Below are 17,203 nucleotides of genomic sequence, written 5' to 3'. Positions count from 1 at the left end.
CTAAAACGGCAAAAACGGAGACCCAAACCGGAGAAGTTTAGAAACGCTGTCAACCCGTTTTTCGTTTTGAATCTCCGGACGGCGTTTTAGTGAAGACGGGTCAAAACGGAGGACTTTAGAAACGATGATGCAGAGGCTCACGCTCGGCTCTATGATTGGGTGTCATCAGTCATGAAGTACACAGGTAATATTCGGTAAACTTCACCCACTGGAACAGTTTCTTACAGTAAAAAACTGCCGCGTCTTAGGCGCGGTAAACGCGTGCATGCTAGAAATAGAACCGACGCCTATTTTTCATGCGACATGCAAGTGTGTTGGAAGCGTTTCCAGGCAAAATAGAATAGGAAAAGATGTTTATATGTCATTTTGACACAAATACATATTAATAAATGACATTTTGATGTTTGAAAGCATTTTTTTTACAGTCTATGTCTAAAAGTCTCTAGGTTTACACTGGCACGCGCATGCCCAGTGTTGGTGAAGTCACGTGATCCGCGTTTTCAGTCGTTTTAATGTGGACGGAGATCAATTCTAATACGCAGCTAAAACGCTGGTGTGGACGGAGATCGTATTCGTTTTAATTCTCCGTTTCTAAACTAAAACGCAGTAGTGTGGACGGGGCCTGAGCCACAACGATCCAGTCTGTGGGTTTTTTAACCCACAAATCATCAACATTTTCCATTGATTTACTGTAGTAACACTAACTGTAACCATGGTATTGTGGCAGATGCATTGCATATTCATATAGAATTTTATTAAATATTAAGCTATAGCAGTTGTTGTGTATTAGTTTCTTTTAAATGTGTTTAGGCAACTATTTTTCATAACAAATAACCACAGAAACCATGGTTAAATTTTACTAGTAATTTTGTAGTTATCTGCCTTTTGTGGTTTAACCTGTAGTTATCATGATCTACTGATGGATGATACTATTGAAGACCAATGGCTAATGTTAATAGGTATAGCTTATAAAAATGCTAAAATATATTTTTTTTTTTTGTTTATGAAAATAAATTTACATCTGCATCCCAAATTGAGCTCCTGTCAAATTTCTGAGAGACAACACATGTAATATTAATGCACCGTCTGTAGAAGTTGGTGGCACGCCTCTCGAATCTTAGTCTGGAGCCCTGTTAGGCCCTCTTCACTTTCTGACTGTGGTCTCGGCTGTTTTTTCCTCTACTTTGTTGGGAGCTTGTTTGGCTGCATTCTTAAAATAGCTCTCTGACGTGTACAGTCCTGCTGAGGAATGTGACTGTGGCCATCCAGAATTCTCTCTGGCAGGATGTTATGCAAACATTCATTTCTGAACGGAGAGGTTTGTTATTACCACAGTTTGTAAAATGTTTAGAAAATGCTTGATTTTATTTTTTCAAGGTTTGAAATTGCAGGAATTTTGAATATTGTCCTAGAAAATGCTTTAAAAAATATTATATTGTGTCTGATTACATCCAGTGTGATTTGGACTGCACGTCCAGTTTTCAGTTTAATGAGGCACAGAATTGTTCATGGCATTGTTTTAATGACAGCTGATTGGAAGAGGAGAATTTTAAACTATGGGTATGTCGAGGAATAACAACACTAAAGCTATAGCTCAGAATGCCAAAAAAGAGACGTTTATGATGTAGGGGTGCACGAATAATCAAAATAAAACTGAAATTGCAATATGGCTTAATGCGATTATCAAACTGCAAATTTGATGATGAAATGAATATGGTGCGCCGCATGTTTCAGTGTGTTTTTACACATTAGCAGCTCATTGTCTGCCGCTGTTTGCAATTTTACAGTTGTAATTAGAGCTGCTCTATTCTGGATAAATTGAGAATCACGATTTTTTTTTTGTTTCAAACAAAGATCATAAATTCTGAAGATAACTTAATAACAAAATAACGTAATTTACTAGATGTTCTGACAAAATGTTAATCGCTGCAGTCTATTTAAAATTTGAATGAATTAATCATTCAATGACTCATTCCTAAATACTTAACTTTTTTCATTACTGGATGAATCAGCATTTTTGAACAAATCTCTTGAATGAATGATTCAATAAAAAATATCTTTTTTAAAAGTTAGGCTACTTGTCGCCAACGATGGCGTAACGATGTAATCTATTCAAGCGTTATTTGAAGCGCCATGTTACTTTCTAAAGGTGATTTACTGTATTTGAATGCTTCCGTAGCAGCAGTGTTTATTTCAGAACAATAAAGTTTATCCTGGTTCTTCTTTCATTGACAACTGCTCTCTCTGGATCAGCAGCGGCAACACAAATCTGAATGTTCTGGTGTGATTTTGTCGTGAATTATTAATTTAATAGACACAGACGAATCATCATTTAGGAATGAGATTGTGTGGGTGTTTAGATTGAGATCTTTTAACGATTAATCGTGCAGCTCTAGTTGTAATGTAAAGTTAAATTATTATTATATTAAGGATTATATAAAGTTTATTTTAAAGTTTAGGTGTCCTTGTAATAGTGTAAATATACATTTAAGTACTGAGTAATATTAATTAACAACTTGTACTTACCAAATGTTTGTGGTTGGCGTTAGGCTTTGGTTTAGGGTTAGGTGCATGTAATTATGCATAATTTACTGTTATGGTAACACTTTATTTTACAGTGTCCTTTTTACATATGTAACATGTAATTACCGTAGAAATAACAGTAAATTATGCATAATTTCATGCAACTAACCCTCAACCAAATCCTAATCCTACCCTAACCCTATAGTAAGTAGCCTACATGTAGTTAATATTGCTCAGTAATTAGATATATTTACACTGTAACAATGACACCTTAACATTTATTTTAAGATTACTATTAAGTAGGCTACTTGTAACATGTAACAGAGATACTGTAAAATGAAGTGTAACCTTATTGAATATAATTATAAAGATATGATACTCATTTTTTACAGTGAAATATGACAATTGTAATGAAATAAAATGTGAGTAAAATTCATTCAATCTGTTCATCATATAAAGAAATCGAGTCGTTTAGAAAAATTTGGACTAAACCATTCAATTCATATGGACTAAGAACGTTTTAAAGTGTCAAAGTGTTAGTTGTGTGGACTGTCAATGAAAATATATAATTCTCTCATATTTCATTAAAATATCTTCGTTTGTGTTTCGAAGATAAACAAAAGTCTTATGTATCTAAACGATATGAGGTTGAGTAATTGATGACACATTTTTTTCTTCCTGCATCTTGTTCTTTTGGAACCAGGAACGGCAGCACAGGAATAAATTACATTTTAAAATGTTAAAATAAAAATAAACATTCTTTTAACTCTTTCCTCGCCATTGGCGAAAATTTCTGTCATTAATGAGAAAATGCTTCCCTGCCATTGACGGAATTTTCCGGCTTTCATTGCTTTCACTATTATAAGGTAGGAGCGCTATTAGGCTTCTTCTGAAAGAGTACTGAATCTCCTGATCAAAACACAGGCTAAGAAGAAGCAGAAACAAGTGATATCATATGCAAGCAGATGCATACAGTTGTGGTCAGGATTAATGGCACCCCTGGTAAATATTATCAAAAATGGCTGTAAAAAATAAATCTGCATTGTTTATCCTTTTGATCTTTAAAAGTAAAAAGTAAAAGAATTGAAAGTTTGGGGGGGAAATCACATTATGAAATAAATGTTGTTCTCCAAAACATGTTGGCCACAATTATTTGCACCCTTTTATTAAATACTTTTTGCAATGTCCTTTTGCCAAGATAACAGCTCTGAGTCTTCTCCTATAATGCCTGATGAGTTTGGAGATCAGAGACCATTCCTCCATACAGAATCTCTCCAGATCCTTCAGATTCCCAGATCCATCCTGGCGCTGCTTCTCTTCAGTTCAGCCCACTCATCTTCTATAGGGTTCAGGTCAGGGGACTGGGACGGTCATGGCAGAAGCTTGGTTTTGTGCTCAGAGACTCATTTTTGTGTTGATTTTGAGGTTGTTTTGGACCGTTGTCCTGATGGAAGATCTAACCACGGCCCATTATAAGATTTCTAGCACAGGCTGTCAGGTTTCGATTGTTTTATCTGTTCATATTTGCTAAAATCCACAATGCCATGTATCTGAACAAGATGTCCAGGACCTCTGGCAGAAAAATATGCCCACAACATTAAAGATCCAGCGGCAAGGGCGTAGATTTGGTTTGAACATTGGGGGGGTTAAAGTTTGGCTCTGCATATTTTTCATGTGATCATGGTATAAACATTGGGGGGGTTGTAATGCATAGATTTAAATATTGGGGGGGGTTATCTCCCCCCCAACCCCCCCACAAATTACGCCCCTGTCCAGCGGTATATTTAACCGTGGGCATGAGGGACTTTTTATCCTTGTGTGCACCAAACACATGTTGTGTGTTTGCTGCCAAAAGGCCCTTTTTTAGTTTGATCTGACCACAGAATCCTGTGCCGTTTGAAGTTCCAGTCGTGTCTGACATCTGAATATGCTGGAGTTCGTTTTTGGATGAGGGAGGAGCATTTTCCCTGAAACCCTCCCAAACAACATGTGGGGATGTAGGGGTTCACCCCAAAACTAATCTCTGCAATTCTCCATCTGTGATCCTTGAAGAGTCTTTGGCCACTCAAACTCTCCTCCCCGCCGTGCATTAAGACAATATAGACACACATCCTCTTCCTGGCAGATTCGTAGCATCTTTAGTTGATTATAACTTCTTAATTATTGCCCTGATGGTCAAAATGGGGATTTTCAATTCTTTAGCTATTTTCTTACAACACTTTCTATTCTGTGAAGCTCAACAATCTTTTGCTGCACATCAGAACTATATTGTGGTTTTACTCTTTGTGATGGATGATTAAGGGAATTTGGCCTTTGTGTTTCCTCATATTTAAAGTCCTGTGAAACAAGAAGTCATAGCTGGACAATTTCATGTTCCTAGTCACCCTGGTGTCTTTCTAAAAAAAGGGTAAATCTTAATGGAAATATACTTCAGCGATATTTTATTCGCAAAAAATTCGAGGGGTGCCAATAATTGTGGCCAACAATGCAGATTTTTTTTTTTTACAGCCATTTTTGATCATATTTACCAGGGGTGCCAATAATTCTGACCACAACTATGTAAAATAACATGATGATCATATTAAACAGCAAATAAATCAAAACTGCCTAACGTTACTGAATGAAATGTCGACCCAGGACGAGGTATAGGACTGTGAAGCATTAGGGATGATGGACTCGATCTACTCCATCTGTGTTTTGATCATCATTCTGAATCCGATCCAGATGTAGTCTTTGACAACAACTTGATTTTCTCAGCTTTTTGTTTAAAATATTTTTATGCACATTTTTTTTTATGCATATATTTTTCACACATTTGTGGTATCAACTGTTGATAAAAGAAAGAATGCATGCTAGAATAAAAAAAATAATTGTTTAAAAGCAGAGGGTCTGTTAAATTTTTTGATATATTGCATTCAGATATGCATACAGCTAAATAATCTGGGGGCCATGAGACTTTTGTGAAAATGATCAAAAATGCTGGCGCTGGCTGGCAACATTTTTCAAAGACGCTGGCGGGGAAAGAGTTAATTTGTAATATTTTATATTGTTACTTTTTTATACTATATTTAATTAAACAAATACAGCATTGGTTTGCATAAGAGACTTCAAAAACATTAAAACTATATTATTTCTAACTTTTGACTGGTAGCGTACAGTGTATATACTGTACATACTGTATATAACGTATACATGCCCATCAACTTTTCAAGGTTAAGAAACTGCAGACTGATCTAACCAGGTTAGCAGTGGCATAAGTGACATCAACAGGATTAATCTTAATCTAGTGTAATCCTCAATGTCTAAGTCACCCGTGACTAGTTCAAGCGTGCTGTGTGATCACTCAAACCCTCAGACTCAACTGAGCCCAACCCTAATCTTCAGGCTCCTCTTTTAAAGGGGGCATGACAGTCTTTTTTTTATCATTTTAATATTTTCCTCGACACCCTTTGCAGGAAAACACTAAGAGAATCTCACGAAGCCAAAATGTCAGAAATGCTCAGTAGCAGTGTTGAGCCTTACATGTTCGAACCGGAGTCGGACACATAGACTATAAAAAATATGGACAAAGCGTCTGTGACGTCACCCATAGACTTTCTGAAGAACGGGTTTGAAGCCGTTTATGGGGGGTATGGGCGGCGCCATCTTGTAAAATCTTGGGAAATCCTAACCCCGCCCACCTTATGACGCAGCGCGTCATGTCACTCAGCTCGCTCTTCTACTCCGGTTATCTCTGTGTATATTTTAGGCAATGAAATATGTTATAAAACACCATACTAACACTTTTCGTTTTCATTTAAAGAAATCTTAAACATTATAGCCACACAAATGTGGTTCAGGCAACGCGTATTGATTATATTCACTGCACATAACGTTTGCCTATTTATAACAAAACGAAATATAAAACACAAACCTGCCTCTTTTCGTTTTAAATATAATATAAAAATATTAAACATTTTAATATGGTCCAGGCAATATGTGCATTTGTACTAAACAACAGATTTTGCAGTAAACAACATATAGATCATCTTCGTGGTGTTAAAATTTAAAATGACAAAACTCAACCCAGTCTCTTTTTGTTAAATTTCAGTTTTATCAATATTAGTCATTATAAAAGTATAAGTAAAAGGTACAAGAAGCTATACAAATAAAGCAAACAATTCAGTCAAACATACAAAGTCAGCGCTCTAGTCTAACCATACAACGGTTAAGTTAAATAGCTTATAAAGTTATGAAACTTCCCCACAGCCAAAACGATTGCCCAGGGAACAGATTATAGATTCACAAGACCAAAAATCGCCCATTAGATATAGACAAGACGAATTATATCTCATGTTTAACCACTACAGAGACGCCAGAGTCAGCGGCAAACGTCAGAACGACTAGCCGAGGAAAGGCTGTTCCAGGCGGGGTACATGAGCCCCGAGAGCCCGGTCATCGCTGAATCTCACAACTGGATCAAATTTTAATAAATCTTTAAATAAACCACAGATTTGAGCTTTAAACAACTACTTTCTCGCCTAAAAAACTCTTAAAATTACATTTCATGATACAGAAACAGTAGTATTATATTTCAACTGTGTTAAAAAATGGCGCTTCTTATGTTGTCATTCTCCTTGGCGCAGCCTAAGCTGTCAATCAAGATGTCAATCAAAGTTAACCACGCCCTTATTTGTCATTCATTTTATATCTAAGTACGATCTAACTAACGAGTCAGAAAAAAATTCACCCCCCTCACAGTTGTCAGGCACTTGGAACCTATCGAAAAATACAATAAAAGTCCATGGGACCAACCTGTAAAAACATGAATTTATGCTGAGAAAACGGACATTTTAACATGGGGTCTATGGAGATTTGCTCCCTTTTGGGACCTGCCCCTAGCGGATTTTCGATGTATTGCAGTTTTTCGCACTTCCGGGTAGGCTTCATTTTTCAGATCAGAATGTTGCCGCTTGGTCGGACATGATGATGGAGACACTAAAGAAGAAGTTACAACTTTTAGACTTTTCTGAATGGTTAGTGGATACGTTTATGTAGTTGTTGTGGAGTTGTGGAGTTGATTCAATCATCGACTAGCATGTACCGTCATGTTAATCTAAACATCTTTTAGAAACAACTTTAGTGCAAATCCAGCATGGAACTGACCCTTGTTTGTGAAGCAGTCTGGCATAAAATGATTTGCCCAAATATATAACACTTTAACGGCTTTCTTGGACACATTTCCTTCATAAACAAAATTCAACCCGCGTGTCCTCAGTGGCTCAGATGCTATGGAGTCTATGGAGACTCTTATGCTTGTTGGTACATCCAGTAACAGAACATTTGTAATGTTTTTTTTTACATTTTTGGGTGACATTGCACATCTCCAGCTGCTACAGCGAGGAGACAGAAACAGCGGCTGCTGCGTCTCACTCAGGGCGGGATCTATGCTAATAGGGCAGATCGTCATCAGTCATGGGCGGGGCTTGTGTAAGAGTTGAGGGAAATCTGGAACTGCTCGTTTGGAGAGACTATTTATGATTTATTGGGATTATAAAAAAGGAGTGGGTGGATTTTTACCATTTATAGGCTGGTTGTTTACACACATTTGTGTGGACACACACGCCTTATAAAAGTGAATTTTACATAATAGCTGTCCCCTTTAAATGAATATCTCTGCTGAGAATCAGTCTGTGCAGTCATATAAAGACTAAAACAAGCCTTAATCTCTGTCTCTGGACTCACTGCCAGGTCTCTGTCATAATAGTTTAATAGTTTATCAAAACGATCCTTGAAATGTTCCTGAGCAGCAAATCAGCACATTAGAGTGATTTAGAGTAATGATGCTAACAATTCAGCTTTGATCACCGGAATAAACTACATTTTATAATATACTACAATATTTTAAATTGTAATATTATTTCACAATATTACTGTTTGTACAGTACAGTTTTATTCAATAAAAGTAGCCATGGCGAACAGAGTAGACTTCTTTCAAAAATGCTGTGTGTGTGTGTGTGTGTGTGTGTGTGTGTGTGTGTGTGTGTGTGTGTGTGTGTGTGTGTATATATATATATATATATATATATATGCGCGCCTATATTATAAAAGACACCACTGCAAATTTAGCACTATATGTATATATTTGAGTAAAATTACCATTTTTGTTGTATTCTATAAACTACTGACAACGTTTCTTAAAAAAAAAAAAAAACTGTCATTTTGAGAATTTATTTGCAGAATGAAAACTGGTCAAAATAACAAGCTTCCATGTTTCCAGACCTCGAAAAATGCAAAGAAAACAAGTTTATATTCAACACCATGCTAAAGTTTTATTTAAGGAAGAGTTCAGAAATCAATATTTGCTGGAATAACCCTGATATCCAATCCCAGCTATCATTCATCTTGACGTACTCTCTATCAGTCGGTCACATTTCTGTTGTGTGACTTTATGCCACTCCTGGCACAAAAATTCAAGCAGCTCGGCTTTGTTTGATGGCTTGTGACTTTGTGTCTTTCCTCTTGATCGCACTCCTGAGGTTTCCAGCTGGGTTCAGGTCTGGAGATTGGGCTGGCCGTGACAGGGTCTAGATCTGGTGGTCCTCCATCCGCAGATATATTAGGCTGCTGTCACTTTAAGACTGAATGCACTGATCTATATTATGATACACATGCGCATACTCTCGATAGAGACGATAGTCCAGTATCTCTACAGCTTGACAGATTTCTGCTGGTATATTGTCAATGCCCACCCCTAATAAAATCTAAATCACATTTGCAAATCAATATTGCAATACTTTGCAATGATAATATTAGCAAAAAAGCACCCTTGCTTGTGTAATATTGCTTAATATTAAGACCAAAACACACAAGGGCAATTTTCTGCCTCCATATCTTGAATTTTGGGGTAATTCTTCTAACTGCATTCTGGTAGACTACATCACACAATCAGAGTGTGCTCTCTCAAGGCATGTTTCCTTTGGTTGTTGCAAAGTGAGTGACTTTTGTGTTCCATAAATGTACATTCACAGTTGATCACACATTTGCTTTTTGTATTGTCAGTATGAGGCGTGGAGATGGATGTGAAAAATAATACACACATAGCCTAAGGCTGCAAACCTTCCTCAAAACAATGAACCGGCACTTGCTGGTGTGTATTTAAACAACAGGTAAATCAATCAGTGTGTGATCGTGCAGAATCAGATGGTTACTTTTATCAACATCTCCTCTATTACTCCTGTTTTAAATAGTTTGCATTAGCCTCCTATTGAGTTTAGAATTGAGTTTAAGGTATTATTTTAAGTCCCTGGTTGGCTTGACACCATCCTACCTGTCTGATCTTCTTTCTTACCATCAGACCAATAGGCCTCTAAGGTCATCGCATACTTAACACTTAACTTAAGGGAGATTGTGCGTTTTCAGCGGCAGCGCTCAGATTGTGGAATAATTTACCGCTGTGTGTACGATCTGCCAATTCTCCTCAGGGTTTTAAATCATTGCTTAAGACTTATCATTTTAAAATGGGTCATGGGCTGGAGTAATTGCTGTAATAATACTTTACTATGTGTGAATATTTATTGTTGGGTAAATTTATGATTTTTTTTTTTTGCTATTTGTTTTATGTATCTATTTTTCTTTTGTGCAGCACTTTGGTCGACGCTGTCATTATTAAATGTGCTATATAAATCAATAAAACTTAACTAACTAATGATTTGTGGATATAGGTGCATTGACTTGAGTTAGAACTTGAGCTTTAATATTTGTAGTGGCTGTGCTTTGAAGATGATCCATTTCAAGACTAGTTTTTAGCATGCTTACAATGTGATGTGCTTTATTATGTTGACAGACTGAGGTCACCTACGCTATCAGAGAACACTGCAAATTCATTCATTTTACCGCGGATGGTTCATCGATGACTTGCAAAAACAAAAGGATGCAAAAACATTAATCGTCTAGTCTGTGAAAGTGATAAATAATGATTATATGCAGCACAACTACCGATCAGAAGAGACAAAATGCACATTCCACTGAAGTAATCTTTGTTTTGTTTTTGTTTCATTTCAGGACAGTTTGGATGCTCTGGTTTATGACCTTGATTTTCCGGCCCTGAGGAAGAACAAAAGCATCGATAACTTCTTAAATAGATGTAAGTATTTTGTCTGGAGCTTGTTCTAAACCTTTGGAGGCTGCTTAACTGCAAGCGGGGATTGTTTTTGGGTCAGTACTCTCAGTCAGACACTATTTTGTCTGTCCAAGTATTCCCTCAACAAAAGGTCTTTCGGGACTGCATGGTGGTCACCCACATGTCATTATCTCTCTCTCTCTCACCGTTACATTGGAGGCATAACGTTGTATGACAGTTTTTACTGCTCTAAGTAGTAAACTTGGGCCTGTAACTTTAATATAATTTCTGCTACGGACACAAACAGCATCAGATATTGTGCTATTACTCTTAATAGACTTATCTGGGATGTAGAATGTCATAGAGACACGGGTGGGTTCTTTGGACTTGGGCCAGTAACCAACCACCCGGAACAACCTAGCAACTACAATGGATCCTTTTTACATTTCCAAGTTTGGAACGCAGAAGTAAACCATATTAGGGTAAATGAGAAAATAAGACATCATAGCAAATATAATTTTCACATTCCCATTTGCTCCAAAACAAAACGAAAAGCAACAATATTGCATTCTAGCCACTCATCTATGGGGGACCTGATCTCATTCACCATGACTGGATTGCTCACAAAAACTGCCAGCAGGCGGTGAAGTGTTCAAGCCAAACAGCCAAAACCTTGACCTAAAGTCACCCGTGTTTCAGTCGCAGGATTAGTTTTTATTATATATGTAAATGAATTGTTACTTTGCTTATCCTGCTTGAATAGACAGTAAATGTTACAATGTATGAAATCAATTAAATGGGTATGTCTACTACACACTGACCACACAAGTTAGATTAACTCAACACAAAATATATTTACATATGTAAATCTATGCAGGAAATACTAAGCATTAACATAATATTATCTGGGATTTTTTTGCAGAAATTGATTCACATAAACAATACATTTTACAATAATAGTCTCTTTTACTATGTTGCGCTCTACTATATTAACCAGTTTAACCTTAACTTAATAAATTAACCTAATAAAATAATATTGTACAACACAACATAATTGCATAACCTTAGTGAATAACTGTACAAGGAAAATTAGGCTGTATGCGCACACCTTACATAGCGTACATCTGTATTCAGATTTTATAGAATGAGCACTTTGACATGTGTAGGAAATGCTGAGGTGTCTCGTCCTTTTGCTGATCTGATGTGGTTCAAAATAATTTGTTCGTTAATAATTCGTTACGCAGAACTTTATTATATTAAATATTAATCAAAAATGCTTCTCACCTTCACAAAATCCACACACCCAACCCAAAATCCACACATTTAACACCCTAATGATGACATAACAGCTTATATAGTGTTTTGACCTCGACAACCCAACTGCATTTTACCACAAACTTGCACCTGACGTTAGTTAACTTACTAAAGAAGGCGCAATCTTTTGTTTGCTAAGGGTCGGGACTCCCAACTTTAACACACTGACAACATTGTATTTAGAATATAAAATATTTTTTGATCTCGGATGATCTCGTTTTCATGGAGACAGACGCGGTGTGCACGGAGGGAAGGGGCTGTGTGTGTGTGTTTTTACAACTATCTTTGTGAGGACCAGTTTGAGTTTTAGACCATTGGAGTGAGGACAAAGAGAGTAAAGTGAGGACATTTTGGCCGGTCCTCACTTTCTGAGAGCCCTTTAAAGGCCTGTTTGAGGGTCAAGACTTGGTTTTAGGGATAAGGTTATAATTAGGTTTAGGGTCAGGGGTCGGGTTAGGCACTTAGTTGTGATGGGTAAGGTCAGGGTAAGCGGCAATGAATGTCCTCATAAAGATAGATGTACAAGAATGTGTGTATGTGTATATGTGTGTGTGTGAATGTGAGAGAGACGCGTGAGTGACAGAGACGGAGGGAGAGCAAATACAGCTGAATGAATACGCTGCGTGTTTTAAATAGCGTTAAACAAATAAAATAACGAAATGCAACATGTGGCGGCCGGTGTTGATTCTGTGGCGCACCGCCAAGAATTAGTCTATGTGTGGGAAACACTGAGGCAGTTAGTCTTAATGTTGAAATCTCGTTTTCTTGATTTACCGCGAGTACCGTTTTACCATGCCTAATATCGATCTAGCTGTGCCGTGTGCAACAAGTGTCTCGTATAGCAGCCGCCGAGCAAACGCACAGAGTAGCTTTATAACAACTTTCAACACACTGTATCTATTATGATAAAACAGTGCTGTATTACCACACATACTCATGAGCGAAAGAAGCTAATAATAAAAGCTCCGCTGCTCTCGAGCCGTGTGTCGCGCTCATCTCTCATTAGCAATCCCTCCAGCGGCTCGTTTCGCCCCAGCGGCTTTTGTAACGTTAATAAATTTTTAAAACATTACCGGTCATCCATGAATATGATTTCTGCCCGGGTCCCGTCGTATTCTCCACCGGCTGTAGAGGCGAAGACATCAACTCCCATGGTTCAGCGAAATCAAGGCGTCATCAAACTACGCCTTTGTTTAGAGTAAACGACCTCTAGTGGCGAAAAATTACATATTGTGCCTTTAAGTGCTTTTAACTTTCCCTTATTAACATTTAATTCAATTAAAAGTAAGTGGTCCAAAAATGTTTACAAATACATTAACCATAAATGTGTATCAATTCACATTCTACATTTACATTTCTTTGCTATTAATTAAACACTTTGTAATGAGCCACACATGCAAGTCTGCAATTGCCTTAATTGTTCTAACGTTTTCAAACTTGAACGAATCATTAAATTGAATGAATATGATTCAAATCATATTGTTTCTCTGCTGTATTTTTAAATCTGTTGGACGCCCCTCCGCCCCGTCCATGCATACCAAATGTGACTCGCTCTGCGATGACTAAATCTGTCTGAATGTTATCTGTCCCCTAGGGAAGCAGAGCTGTTGTGTCAGATAAAGCCTTTAGGGCCCTCAGTGCTACACAAACTCACCTAAATGATTCCTTTCCACTTCCTCCTACAGCGAGGTTGTCTAATTCCTCCCTCTCTTTTGTTAATGGATTCTTAACAATATGCTGATGCTTGTCTAAAGGCACAGCCAGAAGTGCATATGATGAAATGGTTTATCAGAGTGGAGGGGGAGATCTACAGGACTTTATAAGAACTCACTCTAGCTGCTTTTCCACCATTGTGCCGAACAACCCTTGTGGCGGAACGTGCCATTCGGCGTCGAGCTGGACCAGCTGGCAGCCGATGCTGCGTGCAAACACTGAGAGAGTGTGCCGCGATCAGTTAGTCCAGGTTTTAGGACTGTGATTTGCTCGACTAAAGCACAGAAATGATACGGCCTGTGATGCAAAACAGAAAGCAAACAGAAAGGTGTAGCATTAAAGGGTTAGTTCACTCAAAAATGAAAATTCTGTCATTATTTTCTCACCCTCATGTCGTTCCAAACCCGTAAGACTTTCATTCATCTTCGAACACAAATGAAGAACTTTTTGATGAAATCTGAGAGCTTTCTGTCCCTCCATCCATGTGACTCCAGTGGTTTAACCTCAATTTTATGAAGCGACACAAATGCTTTTTTTGTGCAAAAAACATAATTTATCACTTTATTCACAAAATATGAATCTCCAAAGCGCTTTATAAAATTGGCCCCTTGATTGCCTCTTGCATCTCTGGGTTATATTGTGCATGTGTGTGTTTGTTTCTAGATAAGGACACAATCAGCAAGATTCGGGAGTTGCGGATGAGAGCAGAGGACTATGAAGTGGTAAAGGTCATAGGAAGAGGGGCATTTGGAGAAGTACAACTGGTAAGTGTATCGCGTATTGTCGTCTTTTGTGCTGTTGTCACTGCTAGTGGTGGACCGATATTGTTTTTTTAATGGCCGATGCCGATATCTTAGAGAGCAGGATGACCGATATGAAGCCGTATATATATTTTATAAAATTTATTTAAAAAAATTAATCTCTAAACTAAACACTTACTTTAGATGGCAACTTCTTGTTCTGTATTCCAGTGTTTTTCACAAATAAAGAAATTGTTTTAAAAAATATGAATAAAAAGCTAGTAAACACTGTAACTAACAGAGCACTCAGTAATGTGGTAAGTTTGTGCACACTGAGAATCCTTTAGGGCTGTCAAAAGATTAATCGCGATTAATCGCATCCAAAATAAAAGTTTGTGTTTAAATAATATATGTGTGTGTACTGTGTATAATTACATTTGTATATATAAATACATACACACATGCATGTATATATTTAAGAAATATTTGCATACATATACTGTATATATTTATGTATAATTTAGATTATATATAAATATAAATTTTTTATATATAAATTACACATTTTTCTTAAATATATACAAGCATGTGTGTGTATTTATATATACAAATTTAATTATACACAGTACACACACATATATTATTTAAACACAAACTTTTATTTTGGATGCGATTTAATCGTTTCACAGCCCTACTTGTTTGTACACTTGAATAACTTGAGTATCTTAAATTAAGCTTAATTTTTAAAAAATTGTTTCAAGTTTTGCTAATAAAATCAAACTTGCTTCTTTGCAGACTGTCTTTTGCAAATTGTCTGCACTAATTTACTAGTGTAAATAATCACGGTTCATCTGTCAGTATTTTTTTACTTTTAATACTTAAGAACATTACAAATAAAGTACTTTTATACTTGTGCTCAAGTACAATGAAAATTTGTACTTTTACTGGAGTAATATTTTATGTGGGAAGCTGTGTGTTCTTTTTCTGTATTTGTGTAGTACTTCGTGCACCATTGCTGGTCAATGAAAGGAACAAAATACAGTGGGAATGCTAGAATCTAGATTTTTGGTCACACCGCCCAGCACTTCTACATGTGCAGTTTGTTTTTGCATTACATTTTTAACTTTCCGTCAGTGTGAATACAGTAGAAGTCATGCGAGTGTTATTTTCTATATTGTTTTCTTAGTGTGTCATAGTGAAGGTAAAGTAAATAACAAGCTCTATTCATGTTCCCTGTCTTCCTGTTCTGTAGGTTAGGCACAAAGCCACGAGGAAAGTGTACGCCATGAAGCTGCTCAGCAAGTTTGAGATGATCAAGAGGTCGGACTCTGCTTTCTTCTGGGAAGAGAGAGATATTATGGCCTTTGCCAACAGTAATTGGGTAGTACAGGTATGAATCAATTGATTAATTATGAGTATTAATCATAATGAGCTGTGTGATTTGTCTTGAATGTGGATGGATGTCTAGTTGCTCTCTAGTTAATATAAAAACAGATTTAAAAACTGAATACATTATATTCAGGTTATGTGTAACAACAAACCTCAGGTCTTTTGTGTGCGCTTCGTTAAATACAACGTTTTGCTCAAGATGCCTTCAAAGCAGCTACGAATGACGGAGCCACAACCGATGTCCATTGGTCCATCCAAAATTTGAGTTTTTAAGTTGAATAAAATGGCAACAATAAAAATAGCTAGCTAGGTTAGCTGATTAGCATAAACGTGCATAGATATCGCCTTCAGTTTGTATGTCTGCTAACACTTTCTCCGACGAGCGGATACGACGAGAGCTGTTTTCCTGTTTGTTCATGTGACCCTCGACATAAAGCTTATTGTTTTTGTTGCCATTGATCATGTGAAGTTTTTTTTTTTTTATGCTTTCTTAGAACATATTGTGATAACACTTTACAATAAGGTTCATTAGTTAACATTAATTAACTACCTTAGTTAACATGAACTTAGAATGAACAATACTTCTTCAGCATTTATTAATCTTTGTTAATATTAATTATAACGTTTACTAATACATTATTTAAGTCAAAGGTTGTATTTGTTAACATTAGATAATGCACTGTGAGCTAACATGAACAAACAATGAACAGCTGGATTTTTATTAACTAACATTTACAAAGATGAACTAATATAGTAACAAATGTAATGCTCATTGTTAGTTCATGTTAGTTAATACATTAATTGATGTTAACTAATGAACCTTATTGTAAAGTGTTACCCATTTTGTTGTATTCTTGAGCATGATGCTTGTATATGTATAAAATTAACACTCGCCAAGCGCCAAATGCGAGTTAAGCGTTGTCGAGCATGTGAAATTGTGTCAGTCACCAGTAGCGCTGTCAAATAAAAATTCAAATTTCGAATATTTGTCGAATAAAAAAAAAAAAACCCGGCACATTCGAATGCAAAAAACGTGCATTCGAATTTTTGGTGTGTCATGAGGCGTGCATGACATGGTGATGATGTAACTGGCGCGGTTTGTTTTTGTTAGCTTATCCACTAAACAGCACAGTGCGGCTGCGTTGTTCATTTGAAAAAATGGCGGGAAAAGGCTTTCTGCTGACGAAAACCCTCTCAGTTGGTGGCAAAAATCATGCAACGACCCTAACCCCATACCTGCACATCGGTCAGAGCTGAGCGTGTGTTTTCATCAGCTGGAAACATTGTCAACGAAAAGCGCTTATTAGCACTCACTGCAGATCAAGTTGACCATCTGGTGTTTTTGACTATTTTGTGTTCATGTAGTTCATTATGGTGTGTGTTGAAAGCATGTTTTCTCAGGTTACTGATGCACAAACACAGT

General features: G+C 36.8%; 1 protein-coding gene across 2 annotated transcripts in view; it reads left to right on the top strand.

The window, feature by feature from the left end:
• rock1 (Rho-associated, coiled-coil containing protein kinase 1) overlaps nt 1-17,203 on the top strand; it is a 78,608-nt gene that overhangs the window by 17,851 nt on the left and 43,554 nt on the right. For both annotated transcript variants that reach the window (XR_014030817.1, XM_081375153.1), the window contains exons 2-4: nt 10,567-10,648; nt 14,315-14,415; nt 15,644-15,781. Coding sequence is in view for 1 of the 2 variants with exons in the window: in XM_081375153.1 (XP_081231279.1) it covers nt 10,567-10,648; nt 14,315-14,415; nt 15,644-15,781 (321 nt within the window). In the remaining variant the exon portion in view is untranslated. The remainder of the gene's footprint in view (nt 1-10,566; nt 10,649-14,314; nt 14,416-15,643; nt 15,782-17,203) is intronic.

Source organism: Scardinius erythrophthalmus (assembly GCF_964197995.2).
Source record: "Scardinius erythrophthalmus genome assembly, chromosome: 9".
Lineage (NCBI taxonomy): Eukaryota > Metazoa > Chordata > Actinopteri > Cypriniformes > Leuciscidae > Scardinius > Scardinius erythrophthalmus.
Note: the sequence above shows the minus strand (reverse complement) of the source record. Positions and strands in the feature narration are given on the sequence as shown.